Below are 21,180 nucleotides of genomic sequence, written 5' to 3' on the forward strand. Positions count from 1 at the left end.
CAGGCTTCTGAACTGAGCGCTGATAACAACTTGGGTTGTCCTTGTCCTCTTTAGTCAGGATGACATGGCGTCCCAGTTTTCCAAAAAGAACTTCAAATTTTGATTCGTCTGACCACAGAACAGTTTTCCACTTTGCCACTGTCCATTTTAAATGAACCTTGGCCCAGAGAAAACACCTGTGCTTCTGGATCATGTTTAGATATGGCTTCTTTTTTGACCTATAGAGTTTTAGCCGGCAACGGTGAATGGCACGGTGGATTGTGTTCACGACAATGTTTTCTGGAAGTATTCCTGAGCCCATGTTGTGATTTCCATTACAGTAGGATTCCTGTATGTGATGCAGTGTTGTCTAAGGGCCTGAAGATCACGGGCATCCAGTATGGTTTTCCGGCCTTGACCCTTACGCACAGAGATTGTTCCAGATTCTCTGAATCTTTGGATGATATTATGCACTGTAGATGATGATAACTTCAAACTCTTTGCAATTCTTCTCTGAGAAACTCCTTTCTGATATTGCTCCACTATTTTTCGCCGCAGCATTGAGGGAATTGGTGGTCCTCTGTCCATCTTGAGTTCTGAGAGACACTGCCACTCTTAGAGCCTCTTTCATACCCAATCATGCCAATTGACCTAATAAGTTGCAAATTGGTCCTCCAGCTGTTCCTTATATATACATTTAACTTTTCCAGCCTCTTATTACTACCTGTCCCAACTTTTTTGGAATGTGTAGCTCTCATTAAATCCAAAATGAGCCAATATTTGGCATGACATTTCAAAATGTCTTACTTTCAACATTTGATATGTTATCTATATTCTATTGTGAATAAAATATAAGTTTATGAGATTTGTAAATTATTCCATTCCTTTTTTACTCACAATTTGTACAATGTCCCAACTTTTTTGGAATCAGGTTTGTAATTTGATCTGGGAAATATTACAGAAATCACCTTAAAAACAAACAAACTAATTAATAAATTCAGTGATACGACTCTGGTCTTATTTCATTAACAAAATGAGAAATGTGTTGTGTGTTGTGACTTTTTCCTGAATAGGTTTAAAGAGGGGAAGAGCAATGGATTCATTAAGTTCACAAAAACAAAGTAAGGACAAGAGAAAACATCTGGATACACCAGTAATTCAGTAACTGAAATAAAGAGAGAAAAAACATCACATCAACTCAGACTGATTTAGGCTTCATTCTTTCTTAGATGAAACGCATAGCTGAGTCTTAATTTTACAATATTCCTGTTTATGTATACATAAATTCTAAATGTAGATGATAAATTGTGTTTCTTCATCTTCCTATTCAGCTCTATCAGAAGAGATCCAGTGTTCGAGCTGTCTAAATTTGTTCACTGATCCAGTCAGCACTCCATGTGAACACAACTTCTGTAAGAACTGCCTGAACCAGTGCTGGAACAACAGTCAGACCTACAACTGTCCATTCTGTAAAGAAACCTTCAGTAAAAGACCTGACCTCAAGATCAACACAGCACTCAAACAGAATAAATCTGAGGTTCTCTGTGACATCTGTGATGATATTAAGATGAAAGCACTGAAGATGTGCCTGGTGTGTCAGAGCTCTTACTGTGAAACTCACCTGGAGCCTCATCACAGAGCCCCAAATTTAAAGAAACACAAACTGATCGATCCTGTGGAGGATCTTGAGGACTATTTCTGTCAGAAACATGAGAAACCTCTGGAGCTGTTCTGTAGAGATGATCAGATGTGTGTGTGTTTGCTCTGTGCTGTAACAAATCACAGGAATCACAACACTGTTGCTGTAGAGGAGGAGAGCAAAGAGAGATGGGTAGGAGTTACTAACACATTATTTATTTAAACAACAAGATTTTTTTTTTTTTTTTCAGGTTCAATATATAAATTTGATATTTAAAGATAAAATGTGTCTGTGTCTATAGAGCCAGCTGCTGGACATGCAGACAGATGTGCAGCAGATGATCCAGGACAGAATTAAGAAAATTCAAGACATCAAAAAAGTGAGTACTCACAGGAAATTGTCGTAGAAACAATGCAGATGTTAAAAAAAGGCTAGATTTCAGTTTGAGTTCTTTCCTATTAAGATAATTGAAAATAATTTGTTTTATGCTGTGATTTACTTTTCAAACATAACAAAGAAAAAAATGGTATTGATTTATCAGACAGCATCAGAAAAAGAGGAAAGAAGACTGCACTGAGCTCTTCACTGATCTGATGCGCTCCATTGAGAGATGTCAGTCTGAGCTGCTGGAGATGATGGAGCAGAAGCAGAAAGCAGCAGGGAAGCAGGCTGAAGAGCTGATTAAAGAGCTGGAGCAGGAGATCACTGAGCTAAAGAGGAGAGACACTGAACTGGAGCAGCTCTCACACACTGAGGATCACCTGCACCTCCTACAGGTCAGTGTACTTCTGTCAGCTAACATCACAGCACAACACTCCACATGCTGAGGGATTTCTGCTTTCTCCTGCTGTAGATTTTCCCATCGCTGATCAGACCTAAATTCACCTGCAGCTGGTCTGAGATCAGTATTAGTGACACTCAGCTGAGTGTGGAGACTCTGAGGAAAGCTCTGATTCAACTGCAGGAGACTCTAGACGAGAAACTTAGCAGAACTGGTAAGAAAATGTAATATTTTCTTTTGATAGCAGTGATCTAATTTGAAGGTGGAAAATGACACTATGATCTGACCTTAAAATTTTATATTAATTGATGTCAGTAATTTGTAGGCAGCAATGATCTTGTATTATATTAAAACTACTGCAATAATTGTTCATTGTCATTTGTCTCCACAGTGATGAAGAGGATGCAACAATATGCAGGTACAGTTTGTGATGTGCTTGATTAGACTGTCATATACTTGAGTATGCATTCTTCTCATGTTGTATTGTGTGAAGTTGTGATTCGTTTCTGATCTGTCTTTCAGTGGATGTTACTCTGGATCCTGAAACAGCTTATCCAAAACTCATTCTCTCTGATGATAGAAAACAAGTGACAAGTGCAGACTTCGATATTGTACTCAGAGATAACCCAGAGCGGTTTAATTTTTGTTCCCTTGTCCTGGCAAAAGAGGGCTTCAGCACAGGAAGATTTTATTTTGAAGTGCAGGTAGAGGGAAAGACAGATTGGGATTTAGGAGTGGCCAGAGAATCCATTAATAGGAAGGGAATGATCTCAGAGAGTCCTGATAATGGATATTGGGTTGTAGTTATGAGGGATGGGAATCAGTACAGAGCTCGTGAATCTCCCTCTGTCCCTCTGTCTTTGAGAATGAAGCCTCAGGTTGTAGGTGTGTTCGTGGATTACGAGGAGGGTTTGGTCTCCTTTTATGATGTGGAGGCCAGATCTCATATGTATTCTTTCACTGGTCAGTCTTTCACTGAGAAACTCTACCCACTGTTTAGCCCCGATAGTAAAAAAGGAGGCAAAAATTTAGCACCACTGATCATTTTACCTGTCAGTTAAAATTACAATTAAAACATGAAACACTAAATTAAAAGAAAAACTGGTATAAAATAAATAAAAATAATAATCACATATAGAAATAAATAAATAAAATTCCTTGATTTTAGAAAGCTGACAATGAATGAATGATCAATAATTATAATCCTTATTTCATGAACTTGCACTTACATATAATCAGATAGAGCAAAGAGTTTGCATATTTGTCATGCTGTGTGAGTGTAGGGCTCTGAGCCCAGAATTTAGACCAAACCCAGAGAATTCTCCCGTCCCAAGCTGGGATATTATTAATAGAGTAACAGGAGTTGGGGTGGTGGAAGGATGCTGGTAAACTGTCATGGGACAATGGTGGGTCGGCTGTATATACTCTATATATGTTATGATCTAATGGATATATACACTAGAAAAACTAAATAATTTTTTAAATAAAATAAAATTATTTTTTCTAATTAAAATTTATTTTTTAATTATTGAATTAAAAATAATTTTTTTTTTTGTTTGTGAATGAATTGATTGTAGGTAGGAATTGGAACAACCCTGATCGCAACACACAACTATGTGTGGGCAAATTTTGCTTAAAGGGGTCATATGATGCAATTTCAATTTTTCCTTTCTCTTTGGAGTGTTACAAGCTCTTTGTGCATAAAGAAGATCTGTAAAGTTTTAAATCCAAAGAGAAATTCTTTATAAAAATTAAGAGTCACCCACGCCTACCTAAAAAGACTCATTCTAACATGCCCCCACATGTCTACATCATGATGTGGGAAGATTTGCATAACGCCGCCCAGATGTTCACACAAAGAATGAAGGCATAACTTTGATTCTCGCTGTTGCCACCGGCGCCATGTTGTGGAGATGCTGTGTTTCGTTGTGAAAGTGAAACTACTTTGTTTGGCCTTCCAAAAGAGGATGCAACTAGAAATCAGTGGTTAAGTTGTATTTACAACAATGTTCCAGAACAGTTTGACCCAAATATTCAGATGTGTAGAGAAGGACTGTTTCCTGTGAGAGTAGGCTACAATGCCGTCTGTTTCTATAAAGACAGTCTGATGCTTCTGACTCACATTCTGTAAGTACGTTTACATATTTAAAGGATTTGCCACTGATGATTCAAATGCGAGTTTTGAGTAGTGTAGAGGAGAGCTTGTTGTTTGTCGTTTCTCCGATCACAAATGCAGACATTGTTTTATGTTTATGTGGCATGATACGCAATGCAATGTGTAAAAAACAGTATAAGTCATTATAATCAGTAATTATGTCCCCACTGGATGCAGCAAATGCTTTGTTTATAATATGTTTTATTGGTTTTGTCTTGTTACTCCAGGACACATGGCATCACAGTATGGTAAGGGGCATAACATTTCCATCACACACTTGAGGCATTCGGCCAATCACAATGCACTGGATAGCTGGCCAATCAGCGTATGCCTCGCTTTTCAGAACAATGAGATTGGTAAAAATCAATGCGTTTCAGAGAGGCGGGGCATAGAGGAGAAACAAAAATGTACAATATGTGGAAAATAATGTGTTTTTTGAACCTTAAACCACATAAACACATTGCATTACACCAAATACACAAAATATTGTTCTGTTTAGTAGCATCATATGACCTCTTAAACCAACAATTTACTTTTGCTATGGTTAAATGTTCAGTGATATCTTCAAAAAGATTTTAGAATTTTAGCACAATTTTTTTTATATAGTGTTGATAATGCACTAGTAAATACTGTAAGTTTTGTTATGCTAGCATGCGTAGAAATGTTTAATCCATGCGTGTCACGACTAACCCCGCGTAAATTTGTGTCCCGCTCACCCCTAATCTAGGTTACTCATTTTAGGTAATGTAATATGACTTTTTTAGATTACTTTTTATTAATCAAACTTGTTTTAATGAATGAATAAAACATTAATAAACATGAAAACAACAATGACACACCCAAGCCAACAGTTACTGAAAGTCACTGGATATGAAGACAACATGCTTCCCAGTTATACATTACCAATGTTTAGTTATTTTTTTGTTTTTAATGCATGGTCTAAATGCTTGAGAGATGCCTTTTTTTTTTCTTTTTTTTTCAGAAATTTCAGAAGTGTGGTTTGCAAATTTAAACATTTGTGAATATAGTCAAAACTAAATGCTATGACACAGTAGGATTTTAAGAAAGGAACATTAAAATAGAAAAAGAAGAATTAGGGAGATTCAATGAATTACAGTATGCCATTGTGTGGATAAGCAATTAAGTAATTCACAAAAAAGTAACTGTAATCTGAGTATGAGAATTTTAAAATGTAATACACTCTATAGGGTAAATTATGTAATTTACAAGTACTTAATTTTTGGAATCTGATTATGTAATCCAGATTATATGTAAGAAGTTACTTCTCAGCACTGCATATAGTTATAAGTGTTCTCTGATTGGTTGTTATTTAATTCAATTATCAGGGTTGAGCATTTTTAGGTTAATCTGTTCCTTCTTTTCTTGATCAAATGGTTTTAAGATCTTTATATGTTTTATGAATAAATGTCAGATATGTGAATACTCTCTCTCTCTCTCTCTCTCTCTCTCTCTCTCTCTCTCTCTCTCTCTCTCTCTCTCTCTCTCTGTCTCTGAGTAGTGTATGGGGTTTGGAACTATCTTATCAGACTTAGTGTATCTGTGCTTTATGGTCTCTGACACTGCAAGGCAGAAAAATAAAATAGAAGATATTCAAAACAAACACATTTGATTGAAGGTTCTGAATCTATTAGCTTGTCAGTTAACTAGCAAGCAAATACAGTTCCTAATAAATCTGCTACAAAATTGCATATTATGATTTAATAACCCTAACTCCACTGAGGCAGAAAACTTTGTGGTAGATAATGCTAAAATAAATAAATAAATAATGCTCCCCCGTTTTAGAATAATTTTTGTATGTAAGATGTAACAATGTAATATCTAAACACATTTGTATTTTTGTCATAGTGAACCATGTGTTTTAAGCGGTAGCGAACTGTGACTTTTGAATCTTGGCCCTCTTAATCCCTACCCTCATCGGCAGAAAAACGAAATTAATAGCAGCTAATTGTGTCCTCTTCTAAATGTTATGTTTGACAATTCTATGAAACAATTGACTATATGCACGGTTACTTCCTGGTTTTAGATAAGCCAGCTCAGTCATTTCCGGTTAACTGTCAAAATTGACTGTGCTATAAGGGGAGCGCCCTTTGCCTGCTTTCTCTACATATTCCATTTACAATTTGAAGAAAAGTTTTGTTTGTCTAAGAGGACCAAACGTCCATACAAACGTTACAAATGCAAGTGTATAAAATTAAGCGAGTCATTGCAATGATTGACAGTGATAAAGCAACTAACAGAACAAAACATCTAACAAGCCGATGTCAAGAACAGGCATGTGCATTAAGTGATCAGACTAAATTCTGAGTAGCAAAGCTACAGCAGCAACACGTCTGTTGGCTGAATATATTTAGCAGCTTCTACAGTTATACATAAAACATAAAAAAAAAAAAATGAATTTTAAAAGTATTTAATGCATTACAATTTTATTGTTATAATATATACTATATACTTAGAAAAATGGTTCTAAACAGTATAGAAAAGGGTTCTTTAGCTTGTAGCAATAACAGAACCCGTTTTGGTGCTAAATAGAACCCTTTTATAGGGTTCCATAAAAAATCTTAGATGAGTGGTACTATCTGCCAGGATGTGGTCCGTCCATTTTACAGAGGACAGTTTCCTGAACCTGGGAGAGGCCAGCTGTGCACAAAGTGCAGTTTGTATGTTTTTGGGAAATTGGAAATTTGCTAGTTTGATCCGGCATTCTGAATTAGAGCCTGTAAGTATATTTTATTATTTGCTATTGACTGTTCAGTTGCAGAGTTTGGTGAAGTGTATAGTAACTCATATTTTTTGTCATTCTTACGATCACAAGTGCAGATATGGATTTATGTTTACAAGCATAGTATCCTCTGTTCTCCACTAATAATTGGCAGCGAAAAGAGACGAACATAGATGCACTACGTGTTCTGTTTTACACTGGATGCTCAAGTAGAGCTGAAACAGCACAAACCTGTTGTGCTTTCATGCCGGCGGCGTCATGTGCAGTTTTTACCAGTCTGATACGTTCTGCTCAAGTCATGCTTGTAAAATCGGTTCCAATTGATTGGCTTGGTCATCTGTGCTTTCAAAATCTGACTCGGGCTTTAACTGATATAGTAAAACTGATTATTAACTGTCTTTATAGCTGCTTTGGAAGCTGAAACTTGTGATTATGGTAAGGGGTGTTACATTTCCAACACATGCTTGAGAAGCATTATGACGTGGTGACATAAAAGTGCTGTACAATGGACCTACATGTCTAGTAGGGCTATCTATTGCCTTTTATGTGTTCTCTTCAGAATTAGGCGATAATACTCATGGACAGAAATGTTTGAATATTGCAAGAGAATATAGAAAATAGAAAATGCACACTATTTAAGAAATTAATGTTAGTTGCTCTTAAATTAAAAAGAAAACTGTGTTAAGCATTACTTTGAGATTCTAACTTCTCTTTAATTTGATTGCTAATATTCTTATAATTATGAGTTTACCAATGTGAAGCATAATTTTCTCCACATCTGCTTTTTACATCCATAAAGTCATAGTTCACCCCAAAGTGAAAATTGTCAGCATTTATCTCTTTTAGACGTTTTCCTACGGATAACAGCAGATATTAGGCAGAATATTTGCTTTACTAGCCATTTACTTTTTATTGCATCAATTAAAGTGAATAGCAACTAAGGTTAATATTCTAACGTCTCCCTTTGTGTTCATCAGAGGAAAGAAAGTCAAATAGGTTTCAAATGAAATGAGGATGAGTAAATGATGACAGACTTGTTCGTTCTTTTTTATTATTATTGTGGACTAGCCCATCAGATGGCTTTTTATATGTTGTGAATAAAGACAATTAGTAACTACTGTGTGTAGTATACATTATTACAAATGATAATGATGGCTTATGTTTTGATTGTATAATGTTTTGAACTTAGAACAACAACTAGAGGTCAACCCTACATGTAAGGTAAAGTGTAAAATGTGCTGGTAATAAGCAGATTTACATGAGTAATGTAACCTATGACATAATTTGACATATTGTATATTATATATACTCTTATATTATTGTTCTATGTTAAAGCCATGTTACTTTGAATTTTTACAATGTAGTTGTGTTTGCTGGGTTCTTTAATTTGTTGTAACAACATCTTTATCTGTATACTTCACAGTCATATCTTTGTTGACAGTTATCCTAATTGTTCTATTTTTCCATAAGCCATTGTTAATGCAATAACATTTATATGTAGCTCTCCCCAATGTAATAAGAAAATAAAATTGTTACCTAAAAATAGATACCAGTACATATGTCACTCCAAAAAGTTCTTGGTGGCTCTCAAGAATGATAAAAAAGAAAGACAATGCTGAGTTACAGTATTATTTACATATGATTTAGGATAATTAATTGTGCCATGTGTTTATATTTCATTAAATTTATTAGAAATAAATGTACAAACTGCAAAAACATGATTAACATACAGATGTATCAGATCCATTTTACGTGTAATTTCACTTGAGAGCAGTACTTTAAAATGGCTTTAGCAAACTTTTGACCCTTCAGAACAGAAATTAAAAATATAAAAACTGAGAAGCAGGGTTTCAAAGCTGAAAAACAAATGCTATAGGCAAACATGTGATGACATAATGCATCATTTCAAAACAGAAAGTATTCATACTGTAGTCCTAAATCTTATTTTCATATGGGTGGTGTATATTCATTTATTGTACCCAATTACCAGTGGTGCTTCATTTCTACCTTTTTTATTATCATAAGGGCTAAAGTATGGGTAGAGTTTCTCAGTGAAAGACTGACCAGTGAAAGAATGAATGCAAGACCTGGACTCAACATCATGAAAGGAGACCAGACCTTCCTCATAATTCACAAACACACCCACTACCTGAGGCTTCACTTTCGGAAAGAGGGGAAAAGGGGGAGATTCACAAGCCAGATACTGATTCTCATTCCTCAGTATTACAATCCAGTACCCAGCTTCAGGAGCTGCTGTGATCATTCCCTTCCTGTTAATGGATTCTCTGGCCACTCCTAAATCCCAATCAGTCTTTCCTTTTACCTGCACCTCAAAATAAAATCTCCCTGAGCTGAATCCCTCTTTTGCCAGGACACAGGGACAATAATCAAACCTCTCTGGGTTGTCTGGGAGTTCAAGATTAATATCTCCATATCTCACTTGTTTTCCATGATCAAACAGAATGAGATTTGGATGAGCTGTATCAGGATCCAGAGTCACATCCACTGAAAGGCAGAGATCAGATATGAAAATGCAATTCTTCAAAATACAACAAGTTTGATGTGTTTAATATGAAAACAAAGTAGACTGTGGCATATTTAAATATTTAACACAAATTGTAGTGTTAATTATCTAATTTTTAATTTGACTGAATAATTAATTTAATGTGTAAGGAAAATGTTGCTATAAATAAACGGTTAAACCACACATACACCACATTTTTAAGAGTTATTAAATTGACTCGAGAAAATTGTATAAAAGCAAAAGGAACAAATTAATCTAAAAAGAACATTTCTAAAAATGTGACAGGTGTTTTAAATTAGTAAAAATTTATTTTTCTTTATGGTGGACATTCTTATTGTCATTGACCCACGTACCTCCATATAACTGCATTGTCTTGGGAACACTCTCAGCATCACTGACTTTTGTACCTGCATGCTGCATTGTCTTCTGGACTATGGAGACAAATTCCATTAAAATATTATAAGGCATATAATATATGGCAGACTGGTAGTTTTTAGGGTGAAAATTATTATTATTATTATTAGTAGTAGTAGTATTATTTACTTTTAACTGAATCACTCAAATTAACTATATATTATATACTGCATTTTTTTTTTTATGTGACACTAGGCCTATTTATGAAAGGGTATATTGCATGTTGATTATTATGGATTTCCTTAAATGACATGATTTTAAATCAAATATTAAACATGATATATTAAAGAAAACATGTACAATGTATTTGACATTTTCTTACCAGACTTGCTGAGTTTCTCGTCTAGAGTCTCCTGCAGTTGAATCAGAGCTTTCCTCAGAGTCTCCACACTCAGCTGAGTGTCACTAATACTGATCTCAGACCAGCTGCTGGTGAATTTAGGTCTGATCAGCGATGGGTAAATCTACAGCAGGAGAAAGCAGAAATCCCTCAGCATGTGGAGTGTTGTGCTGTGATGTTAGCTGACAGAAGTACACTGACCTGTAGGAGGTGCAGGTGATCCTCAGTGTGTGAGAGCTGCTCCAGCTCAGTGTCTCTCCTCTTTAGCTCAGTGATCTCCTGCTCCAGCTCTTTAATCAGCTCTTCAGCCTGCTTCCCTGCTGCTTTCTGCTTCTGCTCCATCATCTTCAGCAGCTCAGACTGACATCTCTCAATGGAGCGCATCAGATCAGTGAAGAGCTCAGTACTGTCTGCTTTTTCTTTTTCTGATGATTCCTGTTAGATAAAAAAAAAAAAAAAAACACTTTTATTAAATTATTATTCTTTAAATAGTTCACCCAAAAAATTACAATTCAGTCATAGTTTACTGTAAGCAGTGAGATGATAAGTGCATTATATTTTAATCCAAAACTTTAGTCATTAATCAATGAAAATCTTCCATCAACATTGGACATTTGAGATTATGATGGGATAAGTAGGGAATAATGACTTAATTTCAGTCTGTTCCTCACACACTGGAAAAATGTGGATCACTTTTATTACACTTTTACAGTGATTTTTATTTTCAAAAGGTAAATCATCTATACTCACATTTTTTACTTCTTTTAAGTGTCTGATGTCTTGGATTCTCTTAATTCTGTTCTGGATCATCTGCCGCACTTCTGTCTGCATCTTCATCAGCTGAGGCTACAGGTACAGCAGAACACACAGACACTCAACAGAGTCAACAATTCCATCTAACACAAATAGGTAAACAGTTTATTTACAACCAGGGTCTCAATGGAAAAACAGGACTACATTTTTGCAAGACTTCATAATTACATAATTTGCTGCAGTGTCTTGCTGAAATTAACACTAGTGGCAAACTCCAACAATTTTTATTAATTTTCACACAATTTATGATTACACGTGCACATTATCCTATGACTTCAAATAACTTTTTTTCGTTTCAATCCCAAAATAATATTAAAGTTAATCATTGGAAATGCACCAACAAATGCAAGAATCATTGTAGGCTAATAAAAAAAAAAAAAGAATTTAATGAAATAGTTGTTCAATTTGGAACTGCATATTAATGCTACTCTTACAATTTCTGCTTTAAAATATATGGTAAAAACAGTAGGTCTAGTAGTAGTATGCTAGTATGTGGTTACGAATTCAACCTTGATTATGTCCATGTATTTCGGAAAAAATAATAATAGGCTTTTAGCACCTCCCAGTGGACGTTTCAGTGCAGATCTGTTGCAATACCCAAGTAATAAAACAATTTTCCCTAATCCACCAAGGTCAAGTTGTTGTTACCTCCCTCTCTCCGCACTCCTCCTCTACAGCAACAGTGTTGTGATTCTTGTGGTCTTTCATTGCGCAGAGCAAACACACACATGTCTGATCATCTCTACAGAACAGCTCCAGAGGTTTCTCATGTTTCTGACAGATATAGTCCTCAAGATTCGCCTCGGGATCGATCAGTTTGTGTTTCTTTAAATGTGCGACTCTTTGATGGGGCTCCAGGTGAGTTTCACAGTAAGAGCTCTGACACACCAGGCACATCTTCAGCGCTTTCATCTTAATATCATCACAGAAGTCACAGAGAACCTCAGATTTACTCAGACCAGACTTTTCCTTAATGTGCTGCACAACCTGTCTGAGTGCTGTGTTGATCTTGAGGTCGGGTCTTTTACTGAATGTTTCTTTACAGAATGGACAGTTGTAGGTCTGACTGTTGTTCCAGCACTGGTTCAGGCAGTTCTTACAGAAGTTGTGTCCACATGGAGTGCTGACTGGATCAGTGAACAAATCCAGACAGATCGAACACTGGAGCTCATTTGACAGAGCTGAAGAGGAAGAGGTAGATGAAGAAACACCATTTATCATCTAAATTGATAACTGATTTAAAAATACAAAGCAAATTATTAAATCAAGAAACAAAACTCATCAACAATTAGGATCTCATAAAAGAAAAATAACTTGTAAATTATATCCATTTGATATGATTTTATGACACTTATTAAATTATCATCCTATCTTTCATTCTTTCTTTAGGTTACTGACATAATGGAGGTGCATCCAGACTCCTCCTCCTCGTCTCGGATGGTTTTTTGTGTGCTGATGAAAATTCTGCCCATCTCTCAGAATTTCACTCTTTTTGCTCTATTCACAGTAACACACAAAATACATCTCTTGAAATATGACCAGGAAACATGTGACTATAGAAATGTTAAAGTGATTTAATAAACTGTAAGCAGTCAAACATGCTGCTCGGGTACAAAGTACACATGAGTACAAAGTACACTGATCAAAAAGAACTGGTTTTTAGAGTGTTGACGAATAAAAAAAAAACGGATACAAAACCTACATTGATCATAGATTCTCAAACTTGGCTGCATTTAAATGTTTATTTTTAATATAATAGTTTATTAGTTTAGTTTATTTATTTTTTTACAGAATTAATTACAAATTATTGGAAACAAATGGAGGAAAGAAAACAAAATCAAGTATCAAAACCACAAAATGTTTTCACACAAATCAGTTGTAAGGTAAAATATCAATGTAAAACGAGCATAGTTTTTACCTTCAGCTTTCAGTTTGTCTGCAGTTCATGTACTTCCTGATTCTGTTGTGTGACAATGTTTTCTGCACACATCAAACTTTAAATTGCAATCCACAAATGATGTTCACTCAATACAATTCTGATACAATTTCAGTGAATATATGTTCTGTTGATTAAAAATTATATTTTTCCAAATTGTTCAGTTTAGTTTTCCGTGCACTGAAAGCTCTCACCTGCAGTGATGTCACAGCTCCTCCCTTCTCTTCTCATGGAAATGAAGCACGTCAAAATGTACCTCTGTATGTTCCTCAGTGTGTTAGATAATAATGTTTTATCACAAATTATATAGCATATTTCTTCAAATACTGTTCGCATTTGCATAAGTTTTAACATTAAAATCATTACTAATATTCAATATTAACGTAGGTTTGTGCATTTAAAAACTGCTGTGACACATTCTGCATTATATTTATCAGCACTTTTCTACAAACAAAAAAAGTGGAAAATAAAGCATCACAAACTCCATCAGGGGTTTTGGGTGATATTGACCAAAAAGCATGAATGGATGCATTCTTTGAAACAGATGATAAACAATCCAGGTGACATATACTTCAGTCATGTATTTTATTCCAAGTGGGATGCAATAGCCTTCATATTGTATACTGTATGGTACAGATATTACATGATACATCTTCTTGAATGTATCTAAATCTAAAGGTTACATAAACTTCAGTTTCTAAATCAGTTTCTAAAGGTTACATTAATTTCAGTTGCCTCTAGCAAAAATGGTGCTGTGTCAGTTCTCCAGCAGTAAATTTAGCTGTCTGTTTTAACTGCTGTGTTGTGAACACTTGAGCTGTGAAAGAATATCCCTTATGTTCTTCCCTTATATGTTCTGGATAAACTCCTGGAACTTAGTAAGTCTAGAATTATGAAAAAAAGCTGTGAGGTATCGATGCACAGTCCATTCAACGGGTTGTGCTGTCTTAAGGTCCCTGTGTCATGTTTAATTATATATTATAATATATATATATATATATATATATATATATATATATATATATATATATATATATATATATATACATACATATATATATATATATATATATATATATATATATTATATATTCAACATAACACAGGACCTGAAGACATTTAATATAACCCGTTGAATGGACTCTGCATCGATACCTCACAGCTTCATTTTCATATTAAATGTGCAGTTTATTGTTTATAAAATGTCCTTCTTGTGTTTACTGTATGAGATGGTCCCTTCATCTCCAGTTAGAGAAATTAATACCGGACTTTATTCAGATTTTACATGTAATTTCACTTTCACATCTACAGAAGCGGAAAGAACCTTCCGAAAAAACAATGAAAAATTGTACACTGTATTATTATTATTATTATTAAAAGCTGGAAAACCACTGAAAAAATAAAAGTGACATCTCCTCATTTAGCAAGTAGTCATGGCAATAAAAGCCTATTTTCATGTTAATTTTCTTGGTGTTAATTCATTAATTGTATCTGACGTGAGGATGATCAGTGGTGCTGCAATTTTACCTCTTTCATTCTTACAAGGGCTAAAGAATGGAAAGCGAGATTCTCAGAGAAAGACTGACTAGTGAAAGCATAAATATGAAATCTGGACTCCACATCATAAAAGGAGACCAGACCCTCCTGTAATCCACAAACACACCCACGACCTGAGGCTTCACTCTCAAAGACAGAGGGACAGGGGAAGACTCACCAGCCAGATACTGATTCCCATTCCTCAGAACTACAATCCAGTATCCAGCTTCATGGGATTGAAGTGATGATGTCCCTTCCTGTTAATGGATTCTCTGGCCACTCCTAAATTCCCAATCAGTCTTTCCTTTTACCTGCATCTCAAAATAAAAACCTCCCTGAGCTGAATCCCTCTTTTTGCCAGGACACAGGGAACAATAATCAGACCTCTCTGGGTTGTTTGGGAGTTTATGTTTTATGTCTTTACTTGTCACTTGCTTTTCATCATCAGACAGGATGAGTATTTGGATAAGCTGTATCAGGATCCAGAGTCACATCCACAAAAAGACAGAGATAATATATATATATATATATAAAAAAACTTCACAATACAACAAATTATATTTGTTTAATATTGAAAATAATGTATTGTCTAGACTTTAATAAATAAACTTCTTATTTGTGACAATGTGAATAAGTACATAATAATTGTACCTGCATGTTGCTGTATCCTCTCCAGCACTGTGGAAACAAATAACTATATTACATTATTACAGAAGTTTTAATATAATACAAGAACATTGTGTGTTCAGTTCCTGTTCTCTGATGGAAGTTTGTGTCTCTGCTGGTTTTTCTTATTGCTGCCTATAAATTTCTGACTGTTACACCCACTGAGACTTCTCGCCAGCACCCTCATTAGATAACTTTCACCCAAATATTGAGCTGCTTGGTTCTTGGACTTCATTTCCCAGCATGCTCTGCCTGGACTTGTTAGTGGGTACCAGTTGTTCATCACTTATCATTGGACTATTTTATACATATTCTGCTCATTTGCTACTGCAACAATTCTGAGCATTTTTCATTCTGTTGAATTGTCTACCAAGTTTTGACCTGTTTGTCTGCTTTTAACCACTGTTTGTGCATTGGATTAGATTCATATTGCCTTCCTGTTGCCAACCTCTGACTGTTCTTCAGTGGACTGTTTGCTGTCTCTGCCCTCTCTGGATTGATTACTGCTTTGATACCTACAGTAGTTGCCAATCTCTACCCGTTTGATTACTGCATTTTTTTTTTTTTACCGCCTTGCCTTTTATTCTAATAAACACTGCATATGAATTGAGAACCTGACTCTTACTCATCCACACTGACAGTGATGAATGTATATGACTGGGTCAAATCGTCGTGTATTTTCTATGGTTTCTTTAAATTTATATCTGAAAGGACAAAAGTTATCCACACTAGCAAATCATTTAGCAAACTGTTTTGATATTCTGCAGCTGATTTGTTTGTATCTACTCACAATATTCTGTTCCCTTTCGATATGTCAATTGCTGACACTTCGGGGAAACTCAGTTTCTCAGAAATACTGTAGCCTGATTGAATCACATTTGTGCACCACAATGTTTGAGTGAGCACATGCCAACTCAGCTCATGCCAGCTCACATCTCCCACCGCCCCCCATTTCTCCACAGCTTCCGACATGAAGGAATGGCCGACAGAGGACTCTGCCCCTCTGCCACCTAAGGAACAGAGTGCTGTCAAGACCAGTTTGTACACCAAACTTATTTGGCATTATGGAATGGGCTGTAGAGTTTTCTGCCCATCTGATGTGTGTGCACCCAGTCATTTCACTGCAATTATAGAAAACCAACAAATAAAAAGCAAACACCCCCACAAAAAAGAGCACTTCTTTCTCTGATTGTGGTGCTCCCGTCCCTATCCACCCGAATCCAGGTTTGAGAAGCACTCAAGGGTGTCCAGTTTACAGGTCCTGGAGATGATCTAACAAGGTTACTCGCTTTGGGGGCAAGGTCCAGTCCAGGGTTGGTCGGTCCAGGGCAGCCAAGCTCACATGCTTCAGTTTGAAGTAGAGTGTTTACCTAGCGATGGGCACTGTACAAAAAGGTCCCAGCAGCCTGCAGCAAGGCCCAGACTGGACTTGAGACTTCGAACGATGCCTAAATGAGATGGCCATGGCCAGAATGTTAACAATGAAGCAAATTCTCTCACAAGTTTGCCCGGGGGATTGGCTTTTCTCTCGTTTTGATCTGAAAAGATGCTTATTTTCATATCCACATATCCCTGCTCCTCAGCCATTTGGAATGCTTGGGGTTCAGGATCAGTTTGTCCAAGAGCTAACTGTCTCCCAGCAAGTGAATCTCATTCCTGGGGCAGCCATTGATTCGCCCCAAATGTGGGCCTGGTTTTTGCTAGAACGCTCTCTGAAAATTCAGAAGCTGGCAGCATCATTCAAACTCAGGGTCTTGGTTCTTATCAAGACTTTCCAGAGGCTGCTAGGCCAAAGTGATGTGGCCTCCTCAGTAGTGTCTCTGGGCTTTCTGCACGTGCAGCCTCTCCTATTTTGGCATAAGGCCTGCGTTCCGTCAAACCTGAGATGGCTCAGTCTCAGGATGGACTACAGCTGTGTCAATATGTGTGATGGCAGCCCAGGTTCAGTTCCTGGTCGGGCCAGGAATGGCATTGACACATCAAAAGCCTGGAAATGATGGCAGCTTTTCTGGTACTGAGATCGTTCTTACCAGGTGTGAAATGGGAACCACATCCTGGTCTGTTCAGTCGACATGATAGTGGTGGCCTACATAAACCAGGGAGGTCTCAGGTCTCACAAGCTGTACAAGTTAATGAGATGCCTCCTACTGTGGGCACATCGCAACATCTGCTCTCTGAGGGCAGTGCACATGCCGCACAAAATGAACCAGGGGTTGGACATGTTGTCCCGGAGTATCTTCAGGAAAACGGATAAAGTGGAAAATCAACATCTTTGTGGAAGAATTGCAAGAGCTATCAGTGAACATTTCCCTGCCTTGATTTGGCCCCAAAGACTGTAAAGTCATACTCAAGCCAAGGCATGTACCTAAGGTGCTTTCCACTCCATTCAAGGCACAGGTAATAACTTTCTTGGCTCTCCTGGACTCCTTGCCAATGCTTATGCCTGGTCTGTGCCCTTAGAGTTGTATATTGACCACTCTGGCCAATTTAGGCAATCAGAGCAGTTTCTTGTGGCTTCGGAGGCTGCACTATAGGGCTTTTCTTACCAGACTTGCTGAGTTTCTCGTCTAGAGTCTCCTCCAGTTGAACCAGACCTTTCCTCAGAGGTTGGGTCTCCACACTCAGCTGAGTGTCACTAATAATGATCTCAGTGCTGGTGCATGGAGGTCTGATCAGCGATGGGTAAATCTACAGCAGGAAAAGCAGAAAATCCCTCAGCATGTGGAGTGTTGTGCTGTGATGTTAGCTGACAGAAGTACACTGACCTGTAGGAGGTGCAGGTGATCCTCAGTGTGTGAGAGCTGCTCCAGCTCAGTGTCTCTCCTCTTTAGCTCAGTGATCTCCTGCTCCAGCTCTTTAATCATCAGTTCAGCCTGCTTCTCTGCTGATTTCTGCTTCTGCTCCATCATCTCCAGCAGCTCAGACTGACATCTTTCAATGGAGCGCATCAGATCAGTGAAGAGCTTAATACTGTCTGCTTTGTCTTTTCCTGATGTTTCATGATAAATCACTTCACAAAATGTTCATTTTTAAAATAGTTAATTCATATTAAAACATAGTACCTAGAATATTTAACTTCCTCAATTATTTTTTAAGAAAATTATCTCAATATTGCAATTGTTTCTCCTAGACTGGATTGAGTCTCAATGAAATCACTGAAATCACAATGAAGTCACACTGACAAACGTTAAGTATAAACAGTGGTGGCTGATGGAAAATTATCAACATTTTTTCTGCAGTTTTTTTTTTTTCAAGGTACATTTTAACAAGCTGTGATAACATACAGGAATTGAAATGAATTTTCAAATCTTTGTGGCTGCCATTTTTTTGAACCTTAAACCACATAAACACATTGCATTACACCAAATACACAAAATAATGTCCTTTTTAGCAATGTCATACACTCTGTAAGATGCTGGGTTATTTCAACCCAATTTTGTGTGAAGTTTGTTTTTAGTGACTCTAAATTGTACATCGTGTCCAGTGTTGCCTTATTCACCAAAAGGGTCTTATTCATATTTGACCCAAAGTTGGGTTGAAACAACCCAGCATTTTTTAGAGTGTATGACCCCTTTAACATATTACTCTTAACTCATAACCAGTCTATAAAAGGTCACATATTTTGGTCTTTGTTGGTTATGTAGATTTCTACTATTTACACATCTTCACATACTGAATATTAACCATTTGTTAATGTTTTTACAGAACCCAATCTAAAGTTGAAAACATTCATGATTTGTAAATGTTTTATAAAACGTTTATTAATCATTTAATGGTCACTGGACTATTAGCTGCTGTAACGTTTGTGTAAAGGGTAGTTAGTTAGGTTTAGCTAAATGCTTACTAAAGACATAACACACATTGTAAATTAGGTGCAAACCATGTTTTTATTGCCTTAAGAAAAACTCTTAAAGGTGCTGTATGTAAGATTTAGACTCTACTAAAGCATAAAAATACCATACTGTGTTTGCAGATATTTAATAAACATGCTAAGTTAACATACTTGTTTATCTGAAAAACAATGCTACAGTCAGTTATTCTCCTTTGAAAATGTGTGTTCCGGGCTGGAATGTCGGCCTTTGTTTCGGTTTGTGAAACCCGCCCACTGCCAGTTTTACCCCAATTGTATTTCGGCACCCGGGTTGCCAGTTGGCGGAAGACACAGCGTATTTCATTTCATTCATTGTCAAGTGCGCTCGTTCCTGTTGGTGTCATCAATCTGGCAATCTGCGTGTGCCAAGTCTGAGGAGGAGGGGCCGGGTGAAAAAAACTCTCTCCAATATTTTCAAGTTGGACTGCAATACCTAGTTCAACCACTCGGTGTCAATCCTATATAAAGCACCTTTAACTGTTGATTCCTTAACCAACCCTTGAACCTACCAATATCACCAAACCTGTCGCTAAACCTGTATCACACCTCAATAGCAGCAAAAGTGTTTATAAACCAAAAAAAAAGTGCATTAACAAAAGCTTTTAATCATTGTATAAACATCTATTAAAGGGGTCATATGATGCTGCTAAAAAGAACCTTATTTGTGAATTTGGTGAATGAAATGTGTTTATGCAGTTTAAGGTTAAAAAAACACATTATTTCCACATACTGTACATTATGTTTCCCCCTATTCCCCACCTTCTGAAACATGTCCATTTTTTTACAAGGCTCATCTGGTCTGAAAAGCGAGGTGTGCTCTGATTGGCCAGCTACCCAGTGCATTGTGATTGGCTGAATAACCCAAGCATGTGACGGAAATGTTACGCCCCTTAACATATTGTGATGACCTGTTCGGCCGGAGCAACAAGACATAAACAAAAACCCCATTATAAACGTGATATAAAAACATGATTTTCTAGTCATGTTCTCTTTTGGGAGGCCAAACAAAATATTTTCGCTTCTCAACGAAACAGCCTTGAGTGAGCGGAGGCCAGAGGGCTAGAGTGAGTTGCGACCTAGAGTGAGCGGAGCCCAGATTGGAGTGAGCAGAGGCGGGCTTGAGAACGGCACCAGCCGTCGGATTCTACGAAGGCGTGTACCTTGGTCTTGCAGAAACCACATGTGACGACCCTGGGCATGGTGATTCACCATTGGTGAAAGCCGATTCAGCCTTCTTCTTTCTTTGCGTGAACATCTGGGCGGCATTATGCAATCTTCCCACATAGTGATGGTAGAGATGTGGGGGGGTGTTAGAACGAGTCGTTTTGGGGGGTGTGGCAGAGTCTTAACTTTTATAAAGAATATCTTCTTTGGATTTGAGACTTTAGTCTTTGCAATTTTACAGATCTTCTTTATGCCCAAGAGTTTTTGTAACACTCCAAAGAGAAAGGAAAAATTTAAATCGCGTCATATGAAACCCTTTAAAATCACTGTGTAGATAGTGTGCAAATTTACAATAAAAATCAATAAAATTACATCATTGGTAGATTTTTCAAGAAGTGCATGTCCATATGAAACTGAAGGTTTAATAACATTTGTAAGCATTTTAATTTACATGATATAATGATCTGTTAGGTAATGTTTAATAAGTTTATTAGTAGACATTTCTAGATTGAAAATATATTAAATAATGATCTGTTATGTCATTATTGTAATAATTCGATTGTAAATCAAATTTTCACTTTCAGATTTTTTCCTTTCTTAAGAATAGTCGTGTGACAAAATG

At 36.6% G+C, this 21,180-nt stretch overlaps 2 protein-coding genes across 2 annotated transcripts; one reads left to right on the forward strand and one right to left on the reverse strand.

The window, feature by feature from the left end:
• The first annotated feature begins 1,255 nt into the window (after positions 1 to 1,255).
• On the forward strand, positions 1,256 to 3,883 carry LOC109082383 (E3 ubiquitin-protein ligase TRIM39-like). The gene is made up of 6 exons (XM_042771071.1): positions 1,256 to 1,810; positions 1,920 to 2,017; positions 2,160 to 2,394; positions 2,472 to 2,613; positions 2,791 to 2,817; positions 2,922 to 3,883. The coding sequence occupies exons 1-6, from the start codon at positions 1,277 to 1,279 to the stop codon at positions 3,458 to 3,460; spliced, it is 1,575 nt and encodes a 524-aa protein (XP_042627005.1). The 5' UTR covers positions 1,256 to 1,276; the 3' UTR covers positions 3,461 to 3,883.
• A 5,068-nt stretch (positions 3,884 to 8,951) lies between these two features.
• LOC109082385 (E3 ubiquitin-protein ligase TRIM39-like) lies at positions 8,952 to 20,606 on the reverse strand. The gene is made up of 10 exons (XM_042771689.1): positions 20,555 to 20,606; positions 18,289 to 18,512; positions 18,070 to 18,211; positions 12,784 to 12,837; positions 12,034 to 12,566; positions 11,323 to 11,418; positions 10,774 to 11,007; positions 10,555 to 10,696; positions 10,172 to 10,249; positions 8,952 to 9,799 (listed from the first exon to the last, which is right to left on the reverse strand). Exons 1-10 carry the CDS (start codon positions 20,604 to 20,606, stop codon positions 9,261 to 9,263), a joined length of 2,094 nt encoding a protein of 697 aa, XP_042627623.1. The 3' UTR covers positions 8,952 to 9,260.
• Between the last annotated feature and the right edge of the window lie 574 nt (positions 20,607 to 21,180).

Source organism: Cyprinus carpio, chromosome A15, assembly GCF_018340385.1.
Source record: "Cyprinus carpio isolate SPL01 chromosome A15, ASM1834038v1, whole genome shotgun sequence".
NCBI lineage: Eukaryota > Metazoa > Chordata > Actinopteri > Cypriniformes > Cyprinidae > Cyprinus > Cyprinus carpio.